Source organism: Hyaena hyaena, unplaced genomic scaffold (genome assembly GCF_003009895.1).
Source record: "Hyaena hyaena isolate Hyena2069 unplaced genomic scaffold, ASM300989v1 scaffold_221, whole genome shotgun sequence".
NCBI lineage: Eukaryota > Metazoa > Chordata > Mammalia > Carnivora > Hyaenidae > Hyaena > Hyaena hyaena.
Window position 1 is genome coordinate 237,354 of NW_024080853.1, and position 23,789 is coordinate 261,142.

Here is a 23,789-nt window from a genome sequence, read left to right on the forward strand (position 1 = left end):
TCTACTTTTTGGAATAGCTTGAGAAGAATGGGTATTAATTCTGTTTTAAATGTCTGGTAGAATTCCTATTTTAAACTATCCACTTGAAGGCCCTAATGCACTAAAAAGGTATTGAAGAATTTGGGGGCTAACACCCAGGAACATTCAATCTGCATTTAAGCAGATTTAGAAACAACCAATAAAAGGATTAGTAAAGTGGGAGATATGTCATAAAGAAGATGAAAGAAAGAATATATGGAGCAAATACATATTTGAAGAGAAAATATCTTAAATTTTTCAAAAACTGAAAAAGACATCAGTCTGCAGATTAAATAGGCCCTAAATACATTGAAAATATATTCCTTATAAAAAGAAATACACACATGAGTACACCATTAGAACTTATGAAAATGAGAGACAAAGAGAAAAAACTTAACAGCTGCTTGAATAAAAAGACAGATTCCCTTCAAAAGGACCACAATTAGATTGACAGCTGTCCTCTCAACAATGAAAGTCAAAATATAAAATTCATTTTATACAAAACTCTGTTATGGCAGGCTAGAGTAGGGCTGGAAGTCTAAGAAAGAGAACGCTCCAGCTAGCTGGAAAAGAACATACATCCACATTGTGAATTACTTGAGGTGGCCATGTGGCAAGGAACTATGGGCAGCATCCAGGATGTTATAGTACTGTCTGACTGACACCTGCAAGGAGTTACGTACCTCAGTAGAACAACTGCAAAAAATGGATTTTGCCAACAGTGAGCTTGGGAGAGGACCCTAGCCTCCGATGAAAATCACAAGCCTATGGACACCTTAATTTCAGGCTGGTGCAACCCTGAGCAGAATACCTATGTAACCATACCCAGACTCCAGACCCAAGGAAACTGTAACATAATAAAATTGTGTTACTTCAAGTCCCTGAATTTGTGATAATGTGTTACATAGCAATAGAAAACTAACACAAGTTTTTAAATTCTACTATAATATTATGGAAAAAATATGACATTAAGTCTGCTTCAATAAATAGAAAAGTACTAGAAAAATATTATTTTCCAGAAATGAATAAGGAAGAAGTAGAAAACATGCATACATTTGTAATCAGAAAGTAAATTAATAGTTTAAGACTATTACATAAAATTGAAGATGACACAAAGAAATGGAAAGACATTCCATGATCATGGATTGGAAGAAAAAAATATTGTTAAAATGTTCATACTACTCAAAGCAGTCTACACATTTAATACAACTCCTATCAAAATACCAACAAGCATTTTTTCACAGAACTAGAAGAAAAAAATCCTAAAATGTATATGGAACCAGAAAAAGCAATCCTGAAAAACAAAAGAAAAGCAATCTTGAAAAAGAAAAGCAAAGCTGGAGGCTTTACATTTCTAGATTTCAAGTTATACTGCAAAGCAGGTATAATCAAAACACTATGATACTGGCACAAAAATAGACACATAGAACAGATAGAAACTCTAGAAATAAACCCGTAATTATATGGGCAACTAATCTTTGACAAAGCAGGAAAGAATATTCAATGGGAAAAAGACTTTTAAACAAATGGTGTTGGGAAAACTGGACAGCTACATGCAAAAGAATGAAACTGGACCATTTTTCCTCACCATATACAAAAATGAATTCAAAATGGATTGAAGACCTAACTGTAACCTGAAACCATAAAAATTATGAAGAGAGTACAGAAAGTCATTTCTCTGGCATCAGCTGTAAAAATATTTCTCCATATATGTTTTACGAGGCAAGGGAAATAAAAGCAAAAACAAACTATTGGGATTACATCAAAATAAAAAGCTTCTGCACAGTGAAGGAAACAATTGACAAAACTAAAGGCAACCTACAGAATGGGAGCAGATAGCACGGGAGTACGGCTCAGTGGTAGAGCATTTGACTGCAGAATGGGAGCAGACATATGCAAATGACATAACCAAAAAAGGGTCAGTATCAAGATATATAAAGAACTTATGAAAATCAACTCCCACAAAATGAATAATCCAATTAAAAATGGACAGAATACATGAATAAACATGTTTCCAAAGAGACATCCAGATGGACACAGACACATGAAAAGATGTTCAACATCACTCATCATCAGGGAAATCCATTTGAAACTACAATGGGATACCACACCACACACCTGTCAGAATGGGTAACATAAAAACACAAGAAACCGCAGGTTTTGGCAAAGATGTGGAGAAGAAGGACCCCTCTTGCACTGTTGGTAGGAATGCCAACTGGTGCAGCCATTCTGGAAAACATTTTGGAGTTTCACCCAAAAAGTTAAAAATGAGAACTTCCCTACAATCCAGTAATCCCACTACTGGGTATTTAAAAAAAGATACAAAAACATTAATTCACAGGGATAATGCATTGTAGGGAGGATACATGTAGGGATAATATGTGTTTATAGCAGCATTATTTACAATAGCCAAATTATGGGAGCACCCCAGGTGTCCATCAGTAGATGAATGGATAAAGAAGATGTGATAGATATATGCAATGGAATATTATTCTGCCATAAAAGAATGAAACCTTGCCACTTGCAACTATATGGATGGAGCTAGAGAGGATACTGCTAAGTGAAATAAGTGAAGTGATTCAGTCAGAGAAAGACAAATACCATATGATTTCACTCATAGGTGGAATTTAAGAAACAAAAAATGAGCAAAGATTAAAAAAAAGGAAAGGAAAGGCAGACCAAGAAACAGATTCTTAGCTATAGAGAACAAACTAATGGTTACCAGAGGGGAGGTGGGTGAGGGATGGGTAAAATAAGCAATAGAAATTAAGGAGTACACTTCCTGTAATGAGCACTGGGTGATGTATCACTATATCATATTATATGGTACCATCGATATATGGTACAACTGAAACTGATATAAAACTGTCTGTTAACTACATTGGAATTTAAAATTAAAAATATATTCCTATAAATTTACCCAAGGGATACAGGAGTGCTGATGCATAGGGGCACATGTACCCCAGTGTTCATAGCAGCACTCTCAACAATGGCCAAAACAGGGAAAGAGCCTAAGTGTCCATCAACTGATGAATGGATCAAGAAGATGTGGTTTATCTATACAATGGAGTACTACATGGCAATGAGAAAGAATGAAATCTGGCCATGTGTAGCAACATGGATGGACCTTGAGGGTGTTATGCTAGCGAAATAAGTCAGGCAGAGAAGGACAGCTACCATATGTTTGCACGTATAGGAGGATTAGGAGGAACTTAACGGAAGACCATGAGGGAGAAGAAGGAGGGAAATAGGGGCGGAGAAGGAGGGAGGCAAACCATGAGAGACTCTTGGATGCTGAGAATAAACTGAGGACTGATGGGTATGGGGTGACGGGAAAGGGGGTGATGGGCATGGAGGAGGGGACTTGTTGGGATGAGCACTGGGTGTTATATGGAAACGAACTGGACAATAAACTGTTAAAAAAATAAACATCATGCCATGCTGCCTAATTTATATATATATATATATATATTCCTATAATATTTCTATAAATAAAGAACCAGACAGGATTTTAAAGCAAATACTATCAATTAATCTAATTTTATGTACCTGGAAAAAGAGGGAAGCACCTCAACTTTTTAAGTAACTTGGATACCAAAGTTTGTTGAAGACAAAATAAGCTAATCTCACTCTCAAACACAGTTGGCAAAATTCTTAAACAAAACTGTCTCCTACAGTTTTGTAGGAGACATTGAACATTCAACATTAAAACATGAAACATTAAAATTACCTTCAGATCGTAAACAAGCTTAGGTAACCATTATCCCTACTTTTATTCAAGATTATATTGAAGATCCTAGAAAGTACAATAAAACAAGGAAATAGGTAATTGATATAAGAACTAGAAATGAAAAGGCAAAACTGTCTTCATTTACAGATGATTGTCTTCATAGAAAAATTAAAGAATGTACAGTTTATTAAAATTGATATAATTTAACAAAGTTACTGGATTCAAAATCAATATACAAAATCTGAACTGCATTTCTACACACCAACAAACAAATCAGAAATAATTTTAAGATATGACTTTAAATACTATCCAAAACACAAAGTACAGAGGAATAACTCTAATGAAAAAGGGCAATCCCATCATGGAAGGAGGCATATAAATTTATGGGATGTCAATAGAGAAAATCTAAATAAATGGAAATATAAAGACTGACCTCACATAGCATCAATAGAGTTAACACTCTTTGCCCTAATGGCTCTTGAAATTATACCACTTTTCGGCATCTCTTTTTTTGATTTACAAGTGACCCTTGAACAACAGGGGTCTGAACTGTGCAAGTCCACTTACACATGGAATTCTTATGGTATAGTACTATAAATGTATTTCTTCTTGCTAAAGCAATTTTCATTATAACATTTTCTTTAGCTTACTTTATTGTGTGAATGCAATATATAATACATATAACATACAAAATATGTCCTAATCAACTGTTTATGTCAATAGTAATGCTCCTGGTCTACAGTAGGCTATTAGTTGTTAAGTTGGGGGGGCAGTTAAAGCTTTATGCAGATTTCTGACTGCATGTGGGGCGGTACCCCTAACCCCTATGTTGCTCCAGGGTCAACTACAGTTCTTTTTCACGCAAATTTGATTTGCATATCATGTTTGGGTTGGAATTCTGTCTTTAAAATGTTGTGGACCAGAGGTTATAGGGAAGTGAGAAGACCAATAAGGTTTCTTCTTAGCATATCAATTAATGGTATAGAAATAGCTGTTTCCAAAGAACTTGACAACTTGGCTTTTTTTTTTTAAAAGAGTTTTTGAATGGGTATCTGAAGGAATGTCAGATATTTTGTACTGAGAAGGTCAATATCCTGAAGCTAAGCTTTTGAACTTTATGATAGAAAATTGTGTCTTCCTCCAAACTGAGTTATGTTCCCCAAGTGCCCCAATTATATTAGATCTTTCTTGTAAGACCTAGACTTGGAGACCACTTGGGTGGTGGAGAGTGGAGAGAAAAAGCCATCCCACACGTTTACAATGAGTCAGGACACAAGCATCATAAACTTCAACTTTACAGGACTCCAGGTTCTCCAGGAGTAGAAAGAAGAGCTTTGGAGGACTGAACAGATATGAGGATGACTGAAGTTCTTTGGGTTATGCTGAATCAAATTCAGTACCAGGCAGGCAGGGTTTTGGAAGAACATTGTGTAGATCAGGGAGAAAAGGCTATTCCAGGGGAACCAGGGTGGCTCAGTTGGTTGAGCATCCAACTCTTGATTTTGGCTCAGGTCATGATCCAGGGTCATGGGATCAAGCCTTGTGTTGGGCTCCAGTCTGAGCGTGGGGCCTGATTAAGACTCTCTCTCTCTCTGTCTCCCTCCCCCTCCTTCCCTCCGCCCCTCTCCCCAACTTGTGCGCTCTCTTGCTCTCTCTCTCTAATTAAATAAATTTTTTTCAAGACTGTCATTCCAGATTTGAAGAATGGCATTGTGATAATGAAGAGGTAGAAGATGGCGGTTATGGGGGGATCATGTTATCTAGAAGAGCCTGTGGCTGTTTGTTTACCACCCTATCGGCAGCATTTAACTAGGGAACTGGAGCAGAGTGGGTACTCAGCCAGTGTTCATTACTGTGTTGAACGTAGTGTAATCATATGAAAAAAAATATTTAATTGGGGGTACAAAGAGTGCTGCCTAAGTGATCAGAAACCCTAACTAGAAAATTAATGCAAAATGAAATTGGTAGACAAGAGTTTGAGGGCTCCCAGATTTACAGCTGAAAACACAGGGATATGGATACTTGCCAGGCCCCCTTATCTATCAAATTACTGGCCAATGGACCCAAACTTCCCTGGAAAAACCTGAGACTATTCTACAATTTTGAGGCCACCTGGCATTGACATAGCCTCACAATGGATTCTTGGCATGAACTGGTACGAGACTATCCCCAGGGATGCAGTTAGAATGGTAACACTTCAAGAAGAGATAGTTGGCCGTATTAGAGTTGGCTCCCAGCAGTAACCAGTTAGAAGCTCACTCCTGCCTGTGTGCATTCGTGCATACATGCACACCTTGCACACGTGCATGCACAGAAGGAGGTCATACTCCCTGCCCTATAAACAAGCAGCTGGTTTGCAGCAAAACTCACTGCACCCTCACTCTATGCCTGTGGATCCCTTCTCTGGGCCTGAGATTAGCAGAGTCAATGTCATCACCCTCATGTGCCAAAGCCCATGGAGAAGGTCAGTAAATGTGCTTACTTCTGCAGTGAAAGCTGAGACTGACTCTGTTGGCATCCATCAGAGATGAATATCCCCTGAATCCCCCAGTGACCTCCTGTGTTCAGATCATACCAGGGCTCTGCGCACAGTGACCATGAAGGAGAGGCCATAGGTCTTAACTCCATTAACCTCCACCCTGTCCATTTCTCACTCTCTAGATGCCTAGCTCTGTGTCCACTTTTCTTTCTTTCTTTTTTTTTTTTTTAATGATTATTTACTTTTAGAGGAGACAGACAGACAGAGACATAAAGACAGAGGTGTAGCAGTGGAGGGGCAGAGAGAGGGAGACACAGAATCCAAAGCAGGCTCCAGGCTCTGAGCTGTCAGTACAGAGGCTGATGTGGGACTAGAACTCACAGACCGTGAGATCATGACTTGAGCTGAAGTCGTATGTTTAACTGACTGAGCCACCCAGGTGCCTCTGTCCCCAGTTTTCTCATTCTCTGTAGCTACTCTTTTCTCTGGATCTCCCTCTGAGTCCCTAGCAGACTCTCAGAGTCTGCCCACCAGCCCTACAGCTTGGATATTTCTGGAGGGGCCTGTCTGGTTTGCAAAGACCTGTCTCTAATTGTTGTAGAGAAAATTAACAATCCAGAAAGTCAATCTTGTACTTCTAGAACTTGGGGGAGCAGAATCCAAGTAACTGGCTATTTAGTTCTGATTCCATGTGACCAGGAAGCCGTGTCCAATGTCCAACCTTCCTGGTAGTCTCTCAGTCTTTTTCCACATTTGGGTTTTCTTCTCTCTCTCTCTCTCTCTCTCTCTCTCTCTCTCTCTCCCTCCCTCCCTCCCTCCCTCTCCCTCTCCCTCTCCTCCCCCCTCTTTCTCTCTCTCTCTTTTTCTATCTCTCACCATCTCTCTCTGTCTCTCTCTCTTTTATACCAAGATTTCGTTCTTAGTTCTCTGTCTCTTGATGTGTTTCTTTATCCCTCCTCAAAAGGTCCACCTATTCGTCACTTTTCCACATATACCATCTTGTCACATGTGCACAACTTTCCTATTTCTCTCTCCTCTATTTCAGTCTCTCTCTCTCTCTCTTTCTTTCTCTTTAACATTTTTCCTCCTTTTTTGTTTGGTGTGGGTGAGATTTCTCTGCTATCCCAGAGATATCCTAGGATATCCTAGTAGCCTCCTACAGGATTACTTTTTCTCTTTTTTTCAACCTTACTCTTTATGTTTGTGCATGTCAGTATTTCCTATTCATCTGACATTTTTCTTTATTGTTCCCTGAAGAAAGAGAGGCTGAGAAGTGACTCAGAGATGATCCTTTCTGAGACTGTGATACAGACTTGGGATTGATATTTTTTTTGCACTGTTTCTGGGAGCCAGGTTTAGAGAAAATGGGAACAAAATATGTGAAGGGGGACTGAGTTAGATGGAAAGACCCTCCTGACAGGGAGAAATAGGTTCCATTAGGAAGGATGAGATCCTCCTCTTTCTGAATATCTACAAGTGGGAAGCTGGACAGATCTTTACAGTATTCCTTCCACATATGAAGTGAAGCCACAAGGAGATGGAGAGGAAACAGAGATCACAACTATTTTTTATTTATTATCTAATCTGTGCCAGCCATGAATTGTATGTTATTTTAGTTAATCGTTATTTTATGGGAGAAAAAACTTGTGACTCGGCTAGCCAACTCCACATTATAATAAGTGACAATGCCAAAGCTGAATTTCAGGTATGCTTGCCTCCAAAGTCCCTGTGCTTTACCCCATTAGCCTCACTGCTTCCCTATAAAGTGATAAGATTAGGTTCCAGATGTAGTTTTTGAGTCTCTAAATATAGAGCTCTTCACCTTTTAAAACCATCCATTTCTTCGTCCAGGAATCTTCCTGTACTTCAGTTTTATTTTCTTCTATTCTATTGGTACACATTACCCCCTTCCCCTCCATCTCTCATTATCTCTCACTTTTTCTCTCTTTTCTAAGCTATTTAGAGTCACTCCAATTTTTTTTAGGCATTTGAAATAGTTAAATAGCTCAGATTAATAATGGCACAGAAGAGCTGAAGTTATCCATCCAATCTGCTGATGTTGAGTAACTCTTGATTACTAAGTTCTCCTCTTCAGTTTCTTACTCATCCGTGTTGGGACATATACACAGGCCCTCAACATTCAGAGGAAGATCATTATGAATACCTCTGCATATCATTTCCTCTCTTTTTCCCTTTGCTTTTTTGGTTGTTTTACTCCTTAAGGTTCCATATTGAAAGTGACTGATAGGGGAAAGCAGCTGCCAGTCTAGTCTGGTTTCATTATAGCTTCTAGTGGAATAGTAAGTCCACATTAGGGCTCATCTCAAATAGAGAATAGATAAGGACAATGGATATCATGTCTTATGAGAGGGAGGGAAGCAAAATATGGAGTTAGAACTTTAGCTATGATGAAACTGAGGTTATTTTTGGTATTTCTCTTATTTGTGGTATCTCCCATTAGTGCAGATCAATAAGAGAGTTCTTCTGGGAGAATGCGACCTACATTTACCTTTGGACATCACAGGAATCTAGCCCATCATAAGCAACTTGCATGCCCCACATTGGCACAATTATAATATTTAGCCTTGGCCAGGTCATGAACAGGGATGGCAGGTACTTCAGGGGCCTCAGTTTCAGAGAGATATGGGGAGACTGAAGTGGATCCAGGAGCAAAGAGGTAGCTGGAGCAAAAAGAAGGCAGGAGACTATGAGAGACACAATGAGAGATTTTAGAACATTTCTACAATTTAACTCAATTGGATAAATCTCTCTTGGAAGCCAATTATTGAAAATGTACATGGAGGAGCAAAGAGACTACTCAGTGTCCATCTCACTTAAGAAAAGGGAAATGGAAATGAACTTAAAATAGAAAGAGGGGAAATGGTAGCTCTGCAGAAACCCTTCTGAGGGGAGTTTGTAAGACATTGAGATGGGTGGCTAAGTTGTTACAGAGTTGCCAGCAGAGGTCTCCACGGACTCATAGCGATGATGAGTTGTTTTCCTTAAAAATCATTTACATTTGTCCTCCAAATATCTTTTCAACCATGGTTCCATATGCTTTTGTCTATAAAACTTTGTTAGGTATCGCAGGGCAAAAATTTGTTCCTGTTGTCTTCCAATTTTATTCTTACATTCCTCAAAGTTCATGTAGATGTGTTAACAAAAATCATAGGATTCCAAAGTTATTTCAAATTTTTAAATCTTTAAAAAACCACAATTACAGGGCATTCTGAATAATGCATAATATCAGAAGGAAAAAAAAATTTTTTTCCCAACCATGTAAGGATTTGTTAAGGACCTGGGCTGTCTTCCTAATGATGGGGCTACTGCAATTGAACTCAGCAAAAGACCTGATGGACAACAGCTATTGTCTTACAAGGTCTTTCTAATTTCACTTTTTTTGCTCCTGGTGAAGAGTCTCAATGTAGGTTACTGTCTTTCTAATATTTATTTTATTTTTTAATTTTGATTTCTTTTATTTTTTATGTCATTTCATGTGAGAGAGACAGCAAGGGAGAGGGGCAGAGGGTGAGAGAGAGACTCTTAAGCAGACTCCACATTCAGCTCAGAGCCCAACATGGGGCTCAGTCCCAGGCTCCAGGCTCCTACGTGTCAGCACAGGGCCTGACACGGGGCTTGAACCCACAAACCATGAGATCATGACCTGAGCCAAAGTTTGACGCTTAACCAACTGAGCCACCCAGGTGCCCCAAGATTCTGCAGTATTTTATTGAAGGCCTATTAGAGTTCTTGGCCATAGTATATTATAGTTAATGTGCCAAAATTTCTCTACCCTCAACTGTACTGCCTGCTTTGCCAGAAATTAACAATGCTTAGACATACATTATTAATTTGTGGCTTCACTTTTTAAGAGGCTTCAAGGCATTTTGAGGATCACTGACACTTAAAAATGTAATGTCTTAATATTTTTTAGTTGTCCAGTGACCTACAAAGGGAAACATTAGATTTGCTGAGCACTTTCCATACTGCAAGTACTGTTTTATGGGATATGTGTGTGTGTATTTTGATAGAGTGAATAAATCCCTTATCTTCACAACAACCATACAAATAATTTTTTACAGACTTCAAAAAAATGGGCTTAAAGGAGTTTTTTTTCTAAAGTTGCTGCCACTAGGGGCACCTGGTGGCTCAGTCGGTTAAGTGTCCAACTTCACCTCAGATTATGATCTCACGGCTTGTAGGTTCAAGCCCCACATAGGGTTCTGTGCTGACAGCTCAAAGCCTGGAGCCTGCTTTGGAATCTGTGTCTCCCTCTCTGTGCCCCTCCGCCACTCGACTGCCTCCCTCTCTCTCAAAAAATAAGTCAATGTTAAAAAAATAATCTTAAAATTTTTTTAAAAAGAAAATTGATGCCAGTGGCAACATTAAATAATGCAGAAAGTTAGAACTCAGTGGTCATTTATTCTTTCTTTCAGCAAATATTGCTATGTGCTAGGCAGTCTTCCAGGACATAAAGATGTAAAATCTCTATGGTTAAGGAGCTTGTAACAGAGGCAAGATGTTCTAGCATGTGATGAGTGTTTCCCCTCCAACGTAGGACCGAGTGCAACTTCCAATGGGCTGACCTGGGCAAGAGTAACTGAAGGCCTCACTAAGGATGCAGGACTTGATGTTGGTCTTGTAAAAGCAAGATTTTGCCAAATAGAAATAGTGTTTGAAGAGTGAGTTCCAGAAAGAGGGAACAGCATACACAGAGACTTGGTGACCTAGTAAACTATGGTGTTGTGGGGGATATGAATTGTAGCTGGACTTTAGGGTGTCTATAAGATAGTAGGGGAGTATAGAGAATATTGGCACTTAATATAGTATGGAGGTTAAAAAGATGGGAGTGAAAGGTGACTTCGTGGTTTCTGATTTAGGTTACTAAGGGTTCAAATAATAGCATTAACAAAGGAGGGAGGCCTGGAGGAGGAGCCATGGATCCTTCAGGGGGCACTGATGCAGGCTGGTGTCTGTCCTTTGCCTTTGCAGTGGACCGAGGCTAAACCAGATCAGGCATACTGGAACATTCAGTGAACTATTCTCAAAAAACCTACAGAGCAGGAAACTATACCCTTTAGCCAGTAATATCATTGCCTAAAAGCCCTTGACAGAAAGCTCCTAGCTACCATTTCTGCTTGTCCTAACCTTGAATGAAATGGAAAACCACTGGTCTCCATAGAGGTCTTTCCCAGGATGAACTTCCTCAAGTGCACTGAAGCCCCATTTTCTTTCTTTCTTTTTTATTCTGCCACCTCCTCCTATTTCTCTTCCAAATTAAAAATAAGAAATTGATACTCTCTCTAGGTAAGATCTGGTTTTTCATATGGTCAGAAGTACCGCCTTCATGGTGATTTAGAATTTCATTTTCTGAACTTCTGTCATAAATATGCTATTTAATTACTTGTCTCACTGTACCCACCTCCCCATTCAAACCCTGATCTTAGGTCTGTTTATTCTTCTTTTAATTATGATGGCAGGATTGGAATATAGGTGTGGGGGATAGAAACCAGGAGGCTTCTCATCTACTTTTAGCATGGTGGGCTTAGGACACTAAGTGGCCCAAAGGAAAAAAAAAAAAAAAGCTTACCATGTGGTCTTCCCCAAACATGAGAGCTAGGAACCCTCCAACTAAGGACTGGGAGCCAAAGCCCAAGCTAGTAATAAACTGTTTGCCTAGACTTCTTCTTTGAGACCTCTTGGAAATAACTGTGATCCCAAGAGGCTACCAGTGGTAAAACTGGGTGCTCAACCACGTCTCAATCATTCTCCATAGTGATACTTTTGAGGAAACAAACAATTCAGCAAGATGAAAGAATGCTTTCATTTTCAGTCTAAAGAGCGGAAGTCTATGGGAACTTAGTGACTTCAAACCTCTAAATGACAAGTTTTTTAACCTTTGTGGTTTCCAATGGCCTTTGAGTAATTGATTAAGCTATGAACTCTCCATGAAAAATGATCTCATACACGTGTCTTCCTACAACATTCCGGAGATGCATAGACACTCTGAAACATACCTACTGATTCCCCAGAGCTCCATGAACTCCTTGATAAGTATATGTACCATAAAGGTTTTCTGCCTGGAAAAATAGTGCTTTTTGGCTGTAAGGCCATGAAATTATGTATTTAATCCAAAAAGCAAGGGATTAGAGTACGCAGAAGAGAAACCAGATTTCAAGCTGTGAAGATCTGAAATTACTAGAGGCACATTTGATTGACAGCAGACCTGCAAGAAGATAGCCAAAACTCACAGAGGCTGAAGCTTTCTGAGAATCTACATGATTTAAACAGGGCTCGTGAATTTGTTTACAACTTAAGTGAACTAATCTCATTCTGGAAACAAACATACTCTACAGAATAAACAATACAGTGCTGTATTATATTTTCTTTCCTATGGTCGTATCATGCTAGGAAAGCAATGGGAATGCTGTGGCTAACTGTTGAATGTATCCAGTAGTGTCCTGTTTCTCTTCAGTAAATATGACAGGATGAGAATCTTACATTATAGTAAGACATTTTCCCACCAGTCTAGTCTACGATAGCACACTTTATTCATTGTGCTCCTGTGGTCATGGAATAGAGACTTCCCTCCCTTAACGCACCAGCACTATTCTTTGACGATTCAACATATGTGAACTCTTCTCTCTCAGGATCTTCCCAGACATCATCGTGACTTCTAGTTTCTTTTTGTTATAACCAAGGCTGAATCACATTTCTTCGTTTACATTTTGTTTCCATATATGTGATCATATTGCTAATAGCCATTGTTAGGGACTTTGAAGCATCCAGTATATAACATTACTCTTCCCAACTGAGTCTGAATCAGCTGAGAAATAAGACAAAGGCTGAGGTGGAAGCTAAAACCTCATTTTCCTTAATAACAAAGCAGACATTCGAGTATTGGGACTTCCTAATCCAGAAGCACAGAGTTAGACAGATAAAATTTCTCCTGTATTGGCAAACCTGTACAACCACAAAGTCTCCCCAAATAGTGTTGGAGCGTACCCTGGAGAAGGCGATTCATTCCCAAGGGGAAGGTGAGAGGAAAGGGATAGAAATCTCAGATTCTCCTTCTAAAGTCACCAATCCAGTAAGCCACTCCCTGTGGCATGGTGTGAATGAAGAAGAGAAAGGTCAAGAGTGTTATGCCATCACAATGTCACCCATGTGGAAGGAAATATCAGGAATATGGAAGAAGTTATTCTCTGCCATACCCCACTCCCGGTAGTATCTAGCATTGTAACCATTAAGTCTAAGGTTAACCGTAGGGTGTAGGATACAAAAACAGTCCTGCTTCTACCTTCATGTTGGCTACTCCTCTAACAGAAATCACTGCTCTGTTGAGAGACTCTTAGAGCTTTTGAACAGTCTATAGTGCTTGCCAGTGGTTCTAAAATGAATCAGAGCAGTAAGTTAATCAAGTCTGAAGCCATTCTAGACCCATAGCAGATAATGTATTTTGCATCCTTTCTACCTGACAAATGATTAACTTAGCAGAGGTTCATCGATGAGATTAAATTATGTCGTTAAGGTATAATAATAGTTGGAGGTTCAAATGTCATGACATGTGTGGACTATTTTGTAAACTATTGTTAATTTGAATGAGATTACAGACCCTTGACTCTTGAAGCAAGAAATCCAAGGAGTCACCGGTGGTTATTTGTCTTATAACTATACAGTTGACAGAAGAAAAACCCATGAGCCTCCTCTGATTTAAAAAAGAAATCTCACAAGTATATGTACATTTTCAAAAACAGATAGATATCAATTTAAATGTTACCATGGCCATAATCAAGGTGGCCAATAAAGAAGAAATAGTAGAGGTTCAAGGTTAGGTTGACAGTACATAGCAACAATTTCTGATATCCAGTCTGAGAAAATCCTTTGTTCAGAAGTAACTTCAAGGATATGTGTTAGAATACTACAAGATTATCAGCAGCTGAAGGAGAATGAATGTTTTCTTGTTGCTGGTATTTCTTTAAGTAACTATTAAGAGAGCATGTGATTTTCAAGTCAAAGTGCAAAAATTCAGCTAGCACTGAGACAAAATTAAAAATCCTGAGAAGTGGGATGCCTGGGCGGCTTAGTCACTTAAGCATCCACCTCTTGATTTCAGCTCAGGTCATGATCCCGGGGTCGTGAGGCCAAGCCCTGTGCTGGGCTCTGCACTGAGCTGGGAGACTGTTCAGGATTCTCTGTCGATCTCCTTCTCTCTCTCTCTCTCTCTCTGCCTCTTCACCTTCTTCCTCTCTGAAAATAAATAAATAAACATCTTTAAAAACATTTTGATCTGGAGATCAAAACACACACTATGAACAAATGGGAGCAAATAAGGTTATTAACAAATGGAATATGTGACAGTTGAATTGCAGTGCACACGTAACTTAGCATTGTTATTTAAGTAAACATCACCTATGGTGTGCATCTCAAAGAACTAACAAGGTCATCACCACAACTTCTCTTCCAGAGTGGCCCACCAGGTCAGACCATCCTCCCTGGACCAGTTCTTCAAAGACCATGAGATCTTCTCTATTGTATGCTGCCGTGGTTCAGTGACAAACATCATCACCAGCCAAGCAACAGAATGAGGTGAGATGTGATTTTCAAGTTCTTGTCCTGTTTACTTATGCCAATGCTTGATTGGGTAACCCAGGTAGTTAACAGGGCACTAGATGCCAGGTATCACTGATTATTCTTTCTGGCACAGAGAACCACAAATAAGAATTTACACTCCTAGAGATCCTAGTGCTTTCTTAGTTTGAACTTCAGTTTCTTCCTGGGCAACTCCTAGGCTTGTCTGGAGCATAGTTCACTGACTTCTCTTGCCCAGACTGTCACCTCAGCCCCAGTATGTCCACTGGGCCCATGATTCCAAACCACATCTTGGGTTAAACATTGCTCTCTGTCCTTGCCTGCCCTTTCTGGGCCCTGAAGAAGAGAGTCTCTAGGTACAAGTTCTAGAGGGGCATTCCAAAGTACGATGATGGGAATGGGCTACTGCCTGACCTATCAGGATATCACCGATTAGGAAAGCCTGCAAGAAAGCTCACAAGTATGCCGCATCTGCAGCATGCACAGCATGGGTGTTTGAGGCAATAGCGACAACCACTGGGAGAGAGATTCTGGAAAGAGGATGGATGACCGGTAAGCATGGCTGTTTCCAGTGACATCCAAATCATTCTCACCTAAGGGACGATGCTAAAGGCTAGAATGTCATTGTTCTTTTCGAAACTCCAACCATTCATCATTTTAAATATGTCCACTAAGACTGAGCATTTTTTTCTTCTAGAAAAATATGTCTTTAAACATTTCCCAAGGGCTTCCTGCTACTTCTATAAGCTGATCTTCTATAAGCTAATAGCGACCAAGTTCTTCCCTCAAATACTCCATTCCTCAATTTAATGAACCATTCCTCATTTAGCCTGGGTTCCAGACCCAACTATCTGAGTTTTGCACCTCTGAATACATTTTGGTTAGTGTTTACTCCTTCAATATTTAGAGCCCTGAATAAGATGCAGTACTTCACTTGAGGCCTGACTAAACCAGAGTGAAGTATGACTATCACTTCCTCCATTTTTGATATCACAATTCCATATATGCAGCCTAGAGTGACCTTGACATCTTCACTGCCCCATAACATTGCCAATTACATACTTTACCTAAAGTTCTAAAATGTTTACCACCACTCATTGCTCTTTTATAGCTGGGTCTCTGGCCCCGAGTGAGTACCTCACATTCCCATACAGCTACCTCACCCGTACTTTTCCTGTCCTCCCTTCTCAAGCAGGCCGCAGATGGTGGACTTAAGGAACGGGAGCACAGTGACAGAGTTTATCCTCGTGGGCTTTGAGCAGAGCTCCTCTTCCACTCGGGCATTGCTCTTCGCCCTCTTCCTAGCCCTCTACAGCCTTGCCATGGCCATGAATGGCCTCATCATCTTCATCACCTGGACAGACCCCAGACTCAACAGCACCATGTACTTCTTCCTTGGCCACCTGTCCTTCCTGGATGTCTGCTTCATCACCACCACCATCCCACAGATGCTAATCCACCTGGTGGTCAGGAACCACACTGTCTCCTTTGACTCATGCTTGACCCAGATGTAAATGGTATTAAGTGTAGGTGTGGCAGAGTGCATCCTCTTGGCTTTCATGGCCTATGACCGTTATGTTGCTATCTGCCACCCACTCAATTATGCCCAGATCATGAGCCAGCAGGTCTGTGTGAGGCTAGTGAGTTCTGCCTGGTTCTTTGGGCTGATCAATGGCATCTTTCTTGAGTATATGTCCTTCCGGAATCCCTTCTGTAGAGACAACCACATAGAAAACTTCTTCTGTGAGGCCCCCATAGTGATTGCCCTCTCTTGTGGAGACCCCCAGTTCAGTCTGAGAATGATCTTTGCCGATGCCATCGTGGTGCTGCTCAGCCCCATGGTGCTCATCGTCATCTCCTATGCCCGCATCCTGGCCTCTATCCTTGGCAGAGCCTCCTCCTCAGGTCGGGGGAAGACCTTCTCCACTTGTGCCTCCCATCTGACTGTGGTCATCTTTTTCTATACCTCAGCCATGTTCTCTTACATGAACCCTCGCAGCACACATGGCCCTGACAAAGACAAGCCTTTCTCCCTCCTCTACACCATCATCACCCCCATGTGCAATCCCATCATCTATAGTTTTCGAAACAAGGAAATGAAGGGGGCCATGATGAGGGCCCTTGGGAGGACCAGCCTGTCCCAGGCAGAATCTGTCTAGTGGGAAGAATCTTAGAAGAAAAGTCCCTCCCCAAGTCCTGACAATTGGATAACTCTCCTATGATGAAAGCCTCCAGAAAAGAACACTCATAGCTTTCTTTCTACTAGCATCAGATCTAGAAGATCCTGTTGATGTCTAATGCTCATCATTCTGATTTCACTTCAAGCATTGTTTTCTCTTTGGCTTTCCTCGGGATAATTTAAGACTTTACAATGTTTTTCTTCTGTTTTTACAACAGCATCTTTTAAAGGCATAAGTTCACTTTACTGCATTTAATTTTATTTGTACAGTACTTTTACATGCTACCTCTAGCCTGAGTTTTCATATACATTTAGGAGTAAACTTTTCTCTTTCAACTTACCATTGTAGTGTTCCTTTCTTTCTCACATTCCACTCTCATATCCTGAATCCACCCTCATCCACCCCACTCCTACATAAGAAATAGTAGGGGAAGAAGTTAGGAAAAAGGGAATTAGGGAACAGTGTTGACATTAAGAAGTCAGAGAAAGAAGCAAAAGAAATACTAAAGATCATCAACCTTAACCCCAAGTTCTTAGCTTCCATTAGCCAATAAGGGAGAACTTATTGTGGTTTTAAGTGTTTACTATAACACTGCATTCAACTTATGTTTATGTTGTGTGTTGTTGAGGAAATGTAGGTGAGATTACCAGTGTGTCAATTCCCTCTAAATCTTCTAGTTTCCTTAAGTAACATGACTGTTTAATATTTCCCTTCTTATCCAAGTTGTCAGTGACTCTGCCAAGCTTCTCAGACTGTTAGTTTCCTTCCCTGGTATATATTCCAAATTAACTACTCTCCACCTATTGCCTTCTTTCTTCTCAACCATCTTTCATTTCATTATAACTCAATCCTATTGTACCTTACTTCCCACCTTAAATAGATATATTTCATTCCCTGTACTTTAAGGAACACCTCTCCACCTGTCTCTACAATTGCAGAGGCTTTCCATTTGCAACCCTGACCCCTCTCACTTCCTAGCTTCTCTCAACCAAATTTAGAATCCCTTGAGAGAGCATTATATCCTTAACCATTATCTTTCTTTGAAAATTCCATCTTTCTCATGCCCCTTTCTTAATAATAGGAAAGGGAACAGGTCTGTTTTTTATTTCTGGTGCCACTTCCTTAAGGTGAATGCACCTCAGTTAGGATTCCCTCAGATAGATGTACTACCCTTTCCATATCATACATATCACCCTACCTTCTGCAATGACTTAAAGCAGTAGCTTCACTCCACAAAATTCTTATCTTTTGAGTCCAAATTGGTGAATCTCTAGATATCAGAGGACATGTGAGAAGCATTTCTCAGCAGAGAGGAAGAAATGAAACACCACTATAATTGAGAAGAAACAATAAACACAGAACATAAAATTTTCCATTATCAAAAAGAAACTACACCAGGCAAAATTAAACAGGAAAGAAAGACTTTATTTAAGACTACTGCAATAGGAGGGGAAGCTGAGTGGCTCAGTTGGTTGAGTATCTTGTCTGACTTCAGCTCAGGACATGATCTCACTGTTTGTGGGTTCAAGCCCTGCATTAGGCTCACTGCTATCAGTACAAGGCCCACTTCAGATCCTCCGTCCCCTTCTCTCTCTCTCCCCTTCTCCCCACCCTCACTCTCTCTCTCAAAAATAAATAAACATAAAAACATAATAAGAGACTAATGCAATAAGAGATTGAACTCAACTCTACTAAAAGAAGTGGCTGGAGTGTTCTTAAGAGCTGCAGTAGGTCTACCTATAGTTAGTGACTCGTCTTACTCAAAGGAAAAGTAAGCTTGCAGGTTGTAGTTTTGCAATTTGGAACAAGGTGCCCACTGATGTTGGGCTCCTACCCCCATCCCTCCCCGAGACTAGGAAACAGGAATGTCACCTTCCTTAGGATTACATTTTAAAGGGATAGCTCCCACAAACAATAAGAGACTATTAAATACAGAGAAAAATCTGAGGCTTACTTAATAGGGTTGGGGGAGAGGAGGAGGGAAAAAGGAGTGATGGACATTGAGGAGGGCACTTGTTGGGATGCGCACTGGATGTAGTATGTAAGTGATGAACCATGGGAATCTACTCCTGAAGCCAAGAGCACACTGTATACACTGTATGTTAACTAACTTGACAATAAACTGTATTAAAAATTAAAATAAGGGGCGCCTGGGTGGCTTAGTCGGTTGAGCGTCCGACTTTCGCTTGGGTCATGATCTCGCGGTTCGTGGGTTCGGGCCCCGCGTCGGGCTCTGTGCTGACTGCCAGCTCAGAGCCTGGAGCCTGTTTCAGTCTGTGACTCCCTCTCTCTCTGACCCTCCCCTGCTCATGCTGTCCCTCTCTCTCTCTCCTAGAAATAAATAAAAAAAAAAAAAATTAAAATAAAATAGAGTAAAATAAAATAAAATGGGATGGCTCCCAGGTCACTGAGAAAGAACTTCCCTGGGTCTCGAAACTGGAAAAAGTCTTTAAAGGAGATTCATATACATCTCAAAAGGGCCATAGAAAGATCAATTATAAATTTTCTAAAATAATTGCTCTGAGAAAAGGGACCAGGGGCCTGTACTTAAGATGAAACCTATCTCAAGTTGTCAAGCAGAAAGGGGAATAGTAGGGTCTTCGTGGTCACCATGGAGAACAAAATAAGTGCTTATTCTTCCCCCTAAGATTCAGCTTCTTCTCCAAGTTTGAGAATTCCTGTCTCAAACAGGCTTTAAGAGAAAAAAAAAAAAAAAAAGGAAAAGGAAAGGGTGCTTTTTACAAAGTTTCCCCCAAAATTGCTTGGCTTTACATTTGCCCAACACTGTTGTACACGGACATTGTAATAAGACACAGTTCTGGTTTTCAAGCTCAAAGTTTAATAGGGCAGGCAAGAATAAATAATGGTAATAGATAGAAGAAATGTTTAAGGGGCCTATACAAAGTATGTTGGCAGGACAGGTAACAACAGCAGCTCACATTTATCAGGCACTTATGTTCTAACAGCTGCACATTTGATCTTCACAAAACCCTGAAAGTACCAGATTACCTCCATTTTGAGATGCAAAACTGGAGCTCACATTTCAGACGGCATTTCTAACTGAGCAGCAGTTCCAGAGCCAACATTCCCAAAGATGAAATTGAAATAACTGTCCCAAAGAGTGGGGCAGGCTTTATACTGAGGAGATGGTATTCGAACTTAAAGAATAAACAGTGAATTGTAAAGTGGGATGGGGTGAGGAAGCTAGAAGCTAGGGACGAGTAAATTCCAGGCATAAGGAGCTGCCTGATTCCTTGTGGAAATGCTTTCAACATGGAAAGGTGGAGGGTGAGTACGGCCAGGAATGCTGTAAAATCAGACTGAGCGACCTAAAACTGTCTTCTCAAGGGCAAGCACTATCTCATTCAAGGACTTGGGCTGTGGGAAGCTCGGGCACCAACGGACCCTACAGGGGCAGGGGCGCGGGAGGCAGCGCTCCAACACCAGAGAAGCCAACGCCCTGGTGGTGTCTCCTGCTGCAGCCTCTGTCCGGGTTCGCGGCCCGGGAAGCATATGAAAAGCCCCCCTGCGACTGCAAAAATCCACATAAATGCAACAACCAGAAGTCACTCCGAAATGCGCGTCTGGTCGCAGCCCCCTCATATATCCGGATGCAAAGCCACTTGCTGCGGGAGGATGCGCGACTAGGCTCTAAGGTTACCATAGTTCAGCCCAGGCCCTGAAAACATGCGGAGGAAACCCAGGAATTCTAGCTCTGGTCCCAACTCATCGGGCCCTCAGACTCCCTCCTAAAGCTGACGCCATGTTTCCCAACCCAGCACGCCCAAAATACACGTGAGGCTTTGGGATCTGACATGATGGGGGGGGGGGGGGGGGGGGGGGGGAAGGAGATGGGCGTGGTCCGCACTAAAACAAAAAACAAAAAATCCTGCGGCCAATCACCGTTCCCCACCTTCTCAGATCACCATTATGGCAACCAATGAGCGCCTTCTTCTTGGCCGTGCTGGGGCGGGATTGCGCCAACCCGAGGGCCTCCTGCGAATAAGAGCTATTCTGGGAGACTCGGCAGCACTGGCCCCTCCCGAGATGCGTGATGCAGAGCTTGGATTTGGGATACCCTCCCAGCTGAGCATAATTGTTGAAATGCCACGCCCCTTTGGTGGAGGATGGGATTGGGGGATGGGGGATGGAGCAAGGCTGAAGGCTGGGCTGAGCGAAGATCTTTGCGTATCACATCAGTCCTCCTGTCTCCTAACCACCGGATCTGTAGCCTAGTTATTTTTAGGTGATAGTGAATAATTGTTGGGCTCCTCCTCCCTAGACAACGCCAGTGTCTTTGGAACTTCCTTACCTCCCCTTTGCAGTTACTCCAGGAAGCCTTCCTTGACCCCTTCCCTTTTCTGGATTCATTGGACTTTGAGTTCCCTTCATAACCTATGCAATTTCCTAAAACCTAACTCTTCTTTACTTCTCTGCCTTCCCCACTGGTTTATGATTTATTTATGAGTCCTTAGCACAGTACCTGGAGGTGTTGTAGTGCCATTTTCTGTGTAGCAGAATCCTGATGCTTTAACCAAAATAGCAAAGCTTTTCTAGTAGGAGTGGACAGGGAGTGTCCAGAGTCTTGAACCCCCCCAGGAAGCTCCTGAAGCATTCATTATTAGTGACTTATGGTAAATATTCACTTTAATATATAGACGTATCGTTTACTCAGGACGTGAACATTAAACATGTCTAGATCCTCTATGGGGAACTCTTAAAGTCTCATTTTTTGGACTTCCAATTTGATTGCACATTTTTTTTTATTTTCTAGTCTACAGACCTAAATATCTCTTTGTCTCTGCAGATCAATTCCTCTTCCTCTTAACCCAGCTCTGGGCTTGGGAGTCTGACCTGCATGGAACCATGTCAGTAGATCCCCTGGCTTTTTCTTGGGTTCAGCCAATGAGTAAGATAGGCAGAAGATTAAAGGGAAGTAAGAGTGTGAGATTAGGCTATTAAGTCCTCTGGCTGTTTCCCTGTGGAGTTTTGTAAGATCACTTGAGTCCCTTTAGCTAAGATCTCAACTCTTGTCATTGTAACCTTTTCTACCTAGTTATCTACTTCTAAGTTGTGGAACTGCATCTTCCATTACCTCTTCAGGCTTAGCTTCTCAAATACCAGATTTGGGGTACTTTAGCTCCTTTGTAATTTCCCTACACCCTTCCCACACTGTTGTAAATAATCCTTTATGAAATTCCCCAAACTATCCTAATTTGAATATGTCATCTGTTTTCTGGAGATACCTAATACAAGACCATTCTCTTTTACTGAGATAATGAAATCAGGTTTTGTTTTTTTTTTCAAATGGAAACATTTGGAAGGCTATATGATATAGTAGTAAGAGCATGGGTTCTAAAGTTAGAGAAAGCTGAATTTCTTTATCTCATTTTTTTATTCATTTGGCAATGAATGTTTATTTATTCATTTGGCAAATGTTCCACAGTCCTATTAGCCTGGGGAGATATTTTAGAGGGTGCTGTAGCACTCATCTCATTTTTGAAGAACCCTCTTCTCCCACAGGGGTGAGCCTTGGCAATCAAGTTAGTACTTTGGAACACCATCCCCCATTATCACCACAATCAGTACAGCTAAGTTGGATTGAGTAAGTCTTCTTTCCTGGGAATTTGGAATTGGTATGGAGCAGGTATCCCCATTTTTGGGCTGGAAGAGGCAGATACTCAAGCTATGGAGCCATTGTCTTCTTCTGTGTATGTGAAGAAGCAAAGAAAGTTGGCAGGCAGGGAGAATGGATTGAAGTCAGAGGGCAGAGAGAAGCAAAGACAGAAAAACCTATCTTCAGGGGCGCCTGGGTGGCTTAGTCAGTTAAGCGTCCGACTTTCACTTAGGTCATGATCTCGCGGTTCGTGGGTTCGAGCCCCGCGTCGGGCTCTGTGCTGACTGCCAGCTCAGAGCCTGGAGCCTGTTTCAGTCTGTGACTCCCTCTCTCTCTGACCCTCCCCTGCTCACGCTGTCTCTCTCTCTCTCTCTCCTAGAAATAAAAAAAAAAAAACCAAACATTAAAAAAAAAAAAAGAAAACCTATCTTCAGAGAAAGAGCCTGAGATAATATTTGCCCCTGTTTCAGTCAACCTTGGAGAGCCAGTTGCATTTTTGCTCTTGGGTTTTGGAAGTAACCTTGTGTCCTTATAATAAACTTTTTTTCCTCAATATTATTACAGATGAGTTTACATTTCTTGCAACCAAACAAGTCCTAACTAAGATAATCTCTACCTCATGTGGTTATGGGTATTAAATGAGATGAAGTATTTCAAACATCTAAAATCAGTGCCTCCAGCTTGTGGGGATGAGCACTGGGTGCTGTATGGAAATCAACTTGACAATAAACTATTTATTAAAAAAAAAAAGACATAGATTGAATGAATGAATGAATGAATAAATAAATAAATAAATAAATAAATAAATAAATAAAATCAGTGCCTCCAGGGGCACCTGGGTGGCTCAGTCGGTTGAGCATCCGACTTTGGATCAGGTCATGATCTCATGGTTGGTGGATTTGAGCCCTGTGTTGGGCTCTGTGCTGACAGCTTGCTCAGAGCCTGGCGCCTGCTTCAGATTTTGTGTCTCCTTCTTTCTCTGCCCCTCCCCCATTTGTGCTCTGTCTCTGTCTCTCAAAAATAAATAAATGTAAAAAACAATTTTTTTTAAATTTAAAATCAGTGCTTCCAAAAGTGTTATTTTCTCTGGGTGCCTGGGTGGCTCAGTCGGTTGAGCATCTGACTTCGGCTTAGGTCATGATCTCACAGTTTGTGGGTTCGAGCCCCACCTCG

General features: G+C 41.0%; 1 protein-coding gene across 1 annotated transcript; it reads left to right on the plus strand.

Moving 5' to 3' along the window:
- Nucleotides 1–16,021: 16,021 nt before the first annotated feature.
- On the plus strand, nt 16,022–16,978 carry LOC120239011 (olfactory receptor 10AD1-like). The gene is given in 1 exon segment (XM_039243089.1): nt 16,022–16,978. A coding segment is annotated over 1 exon segment (957 nt).
- Nucleotides 16,979–23,789: the final 6,811 nt, after the last annotated feature.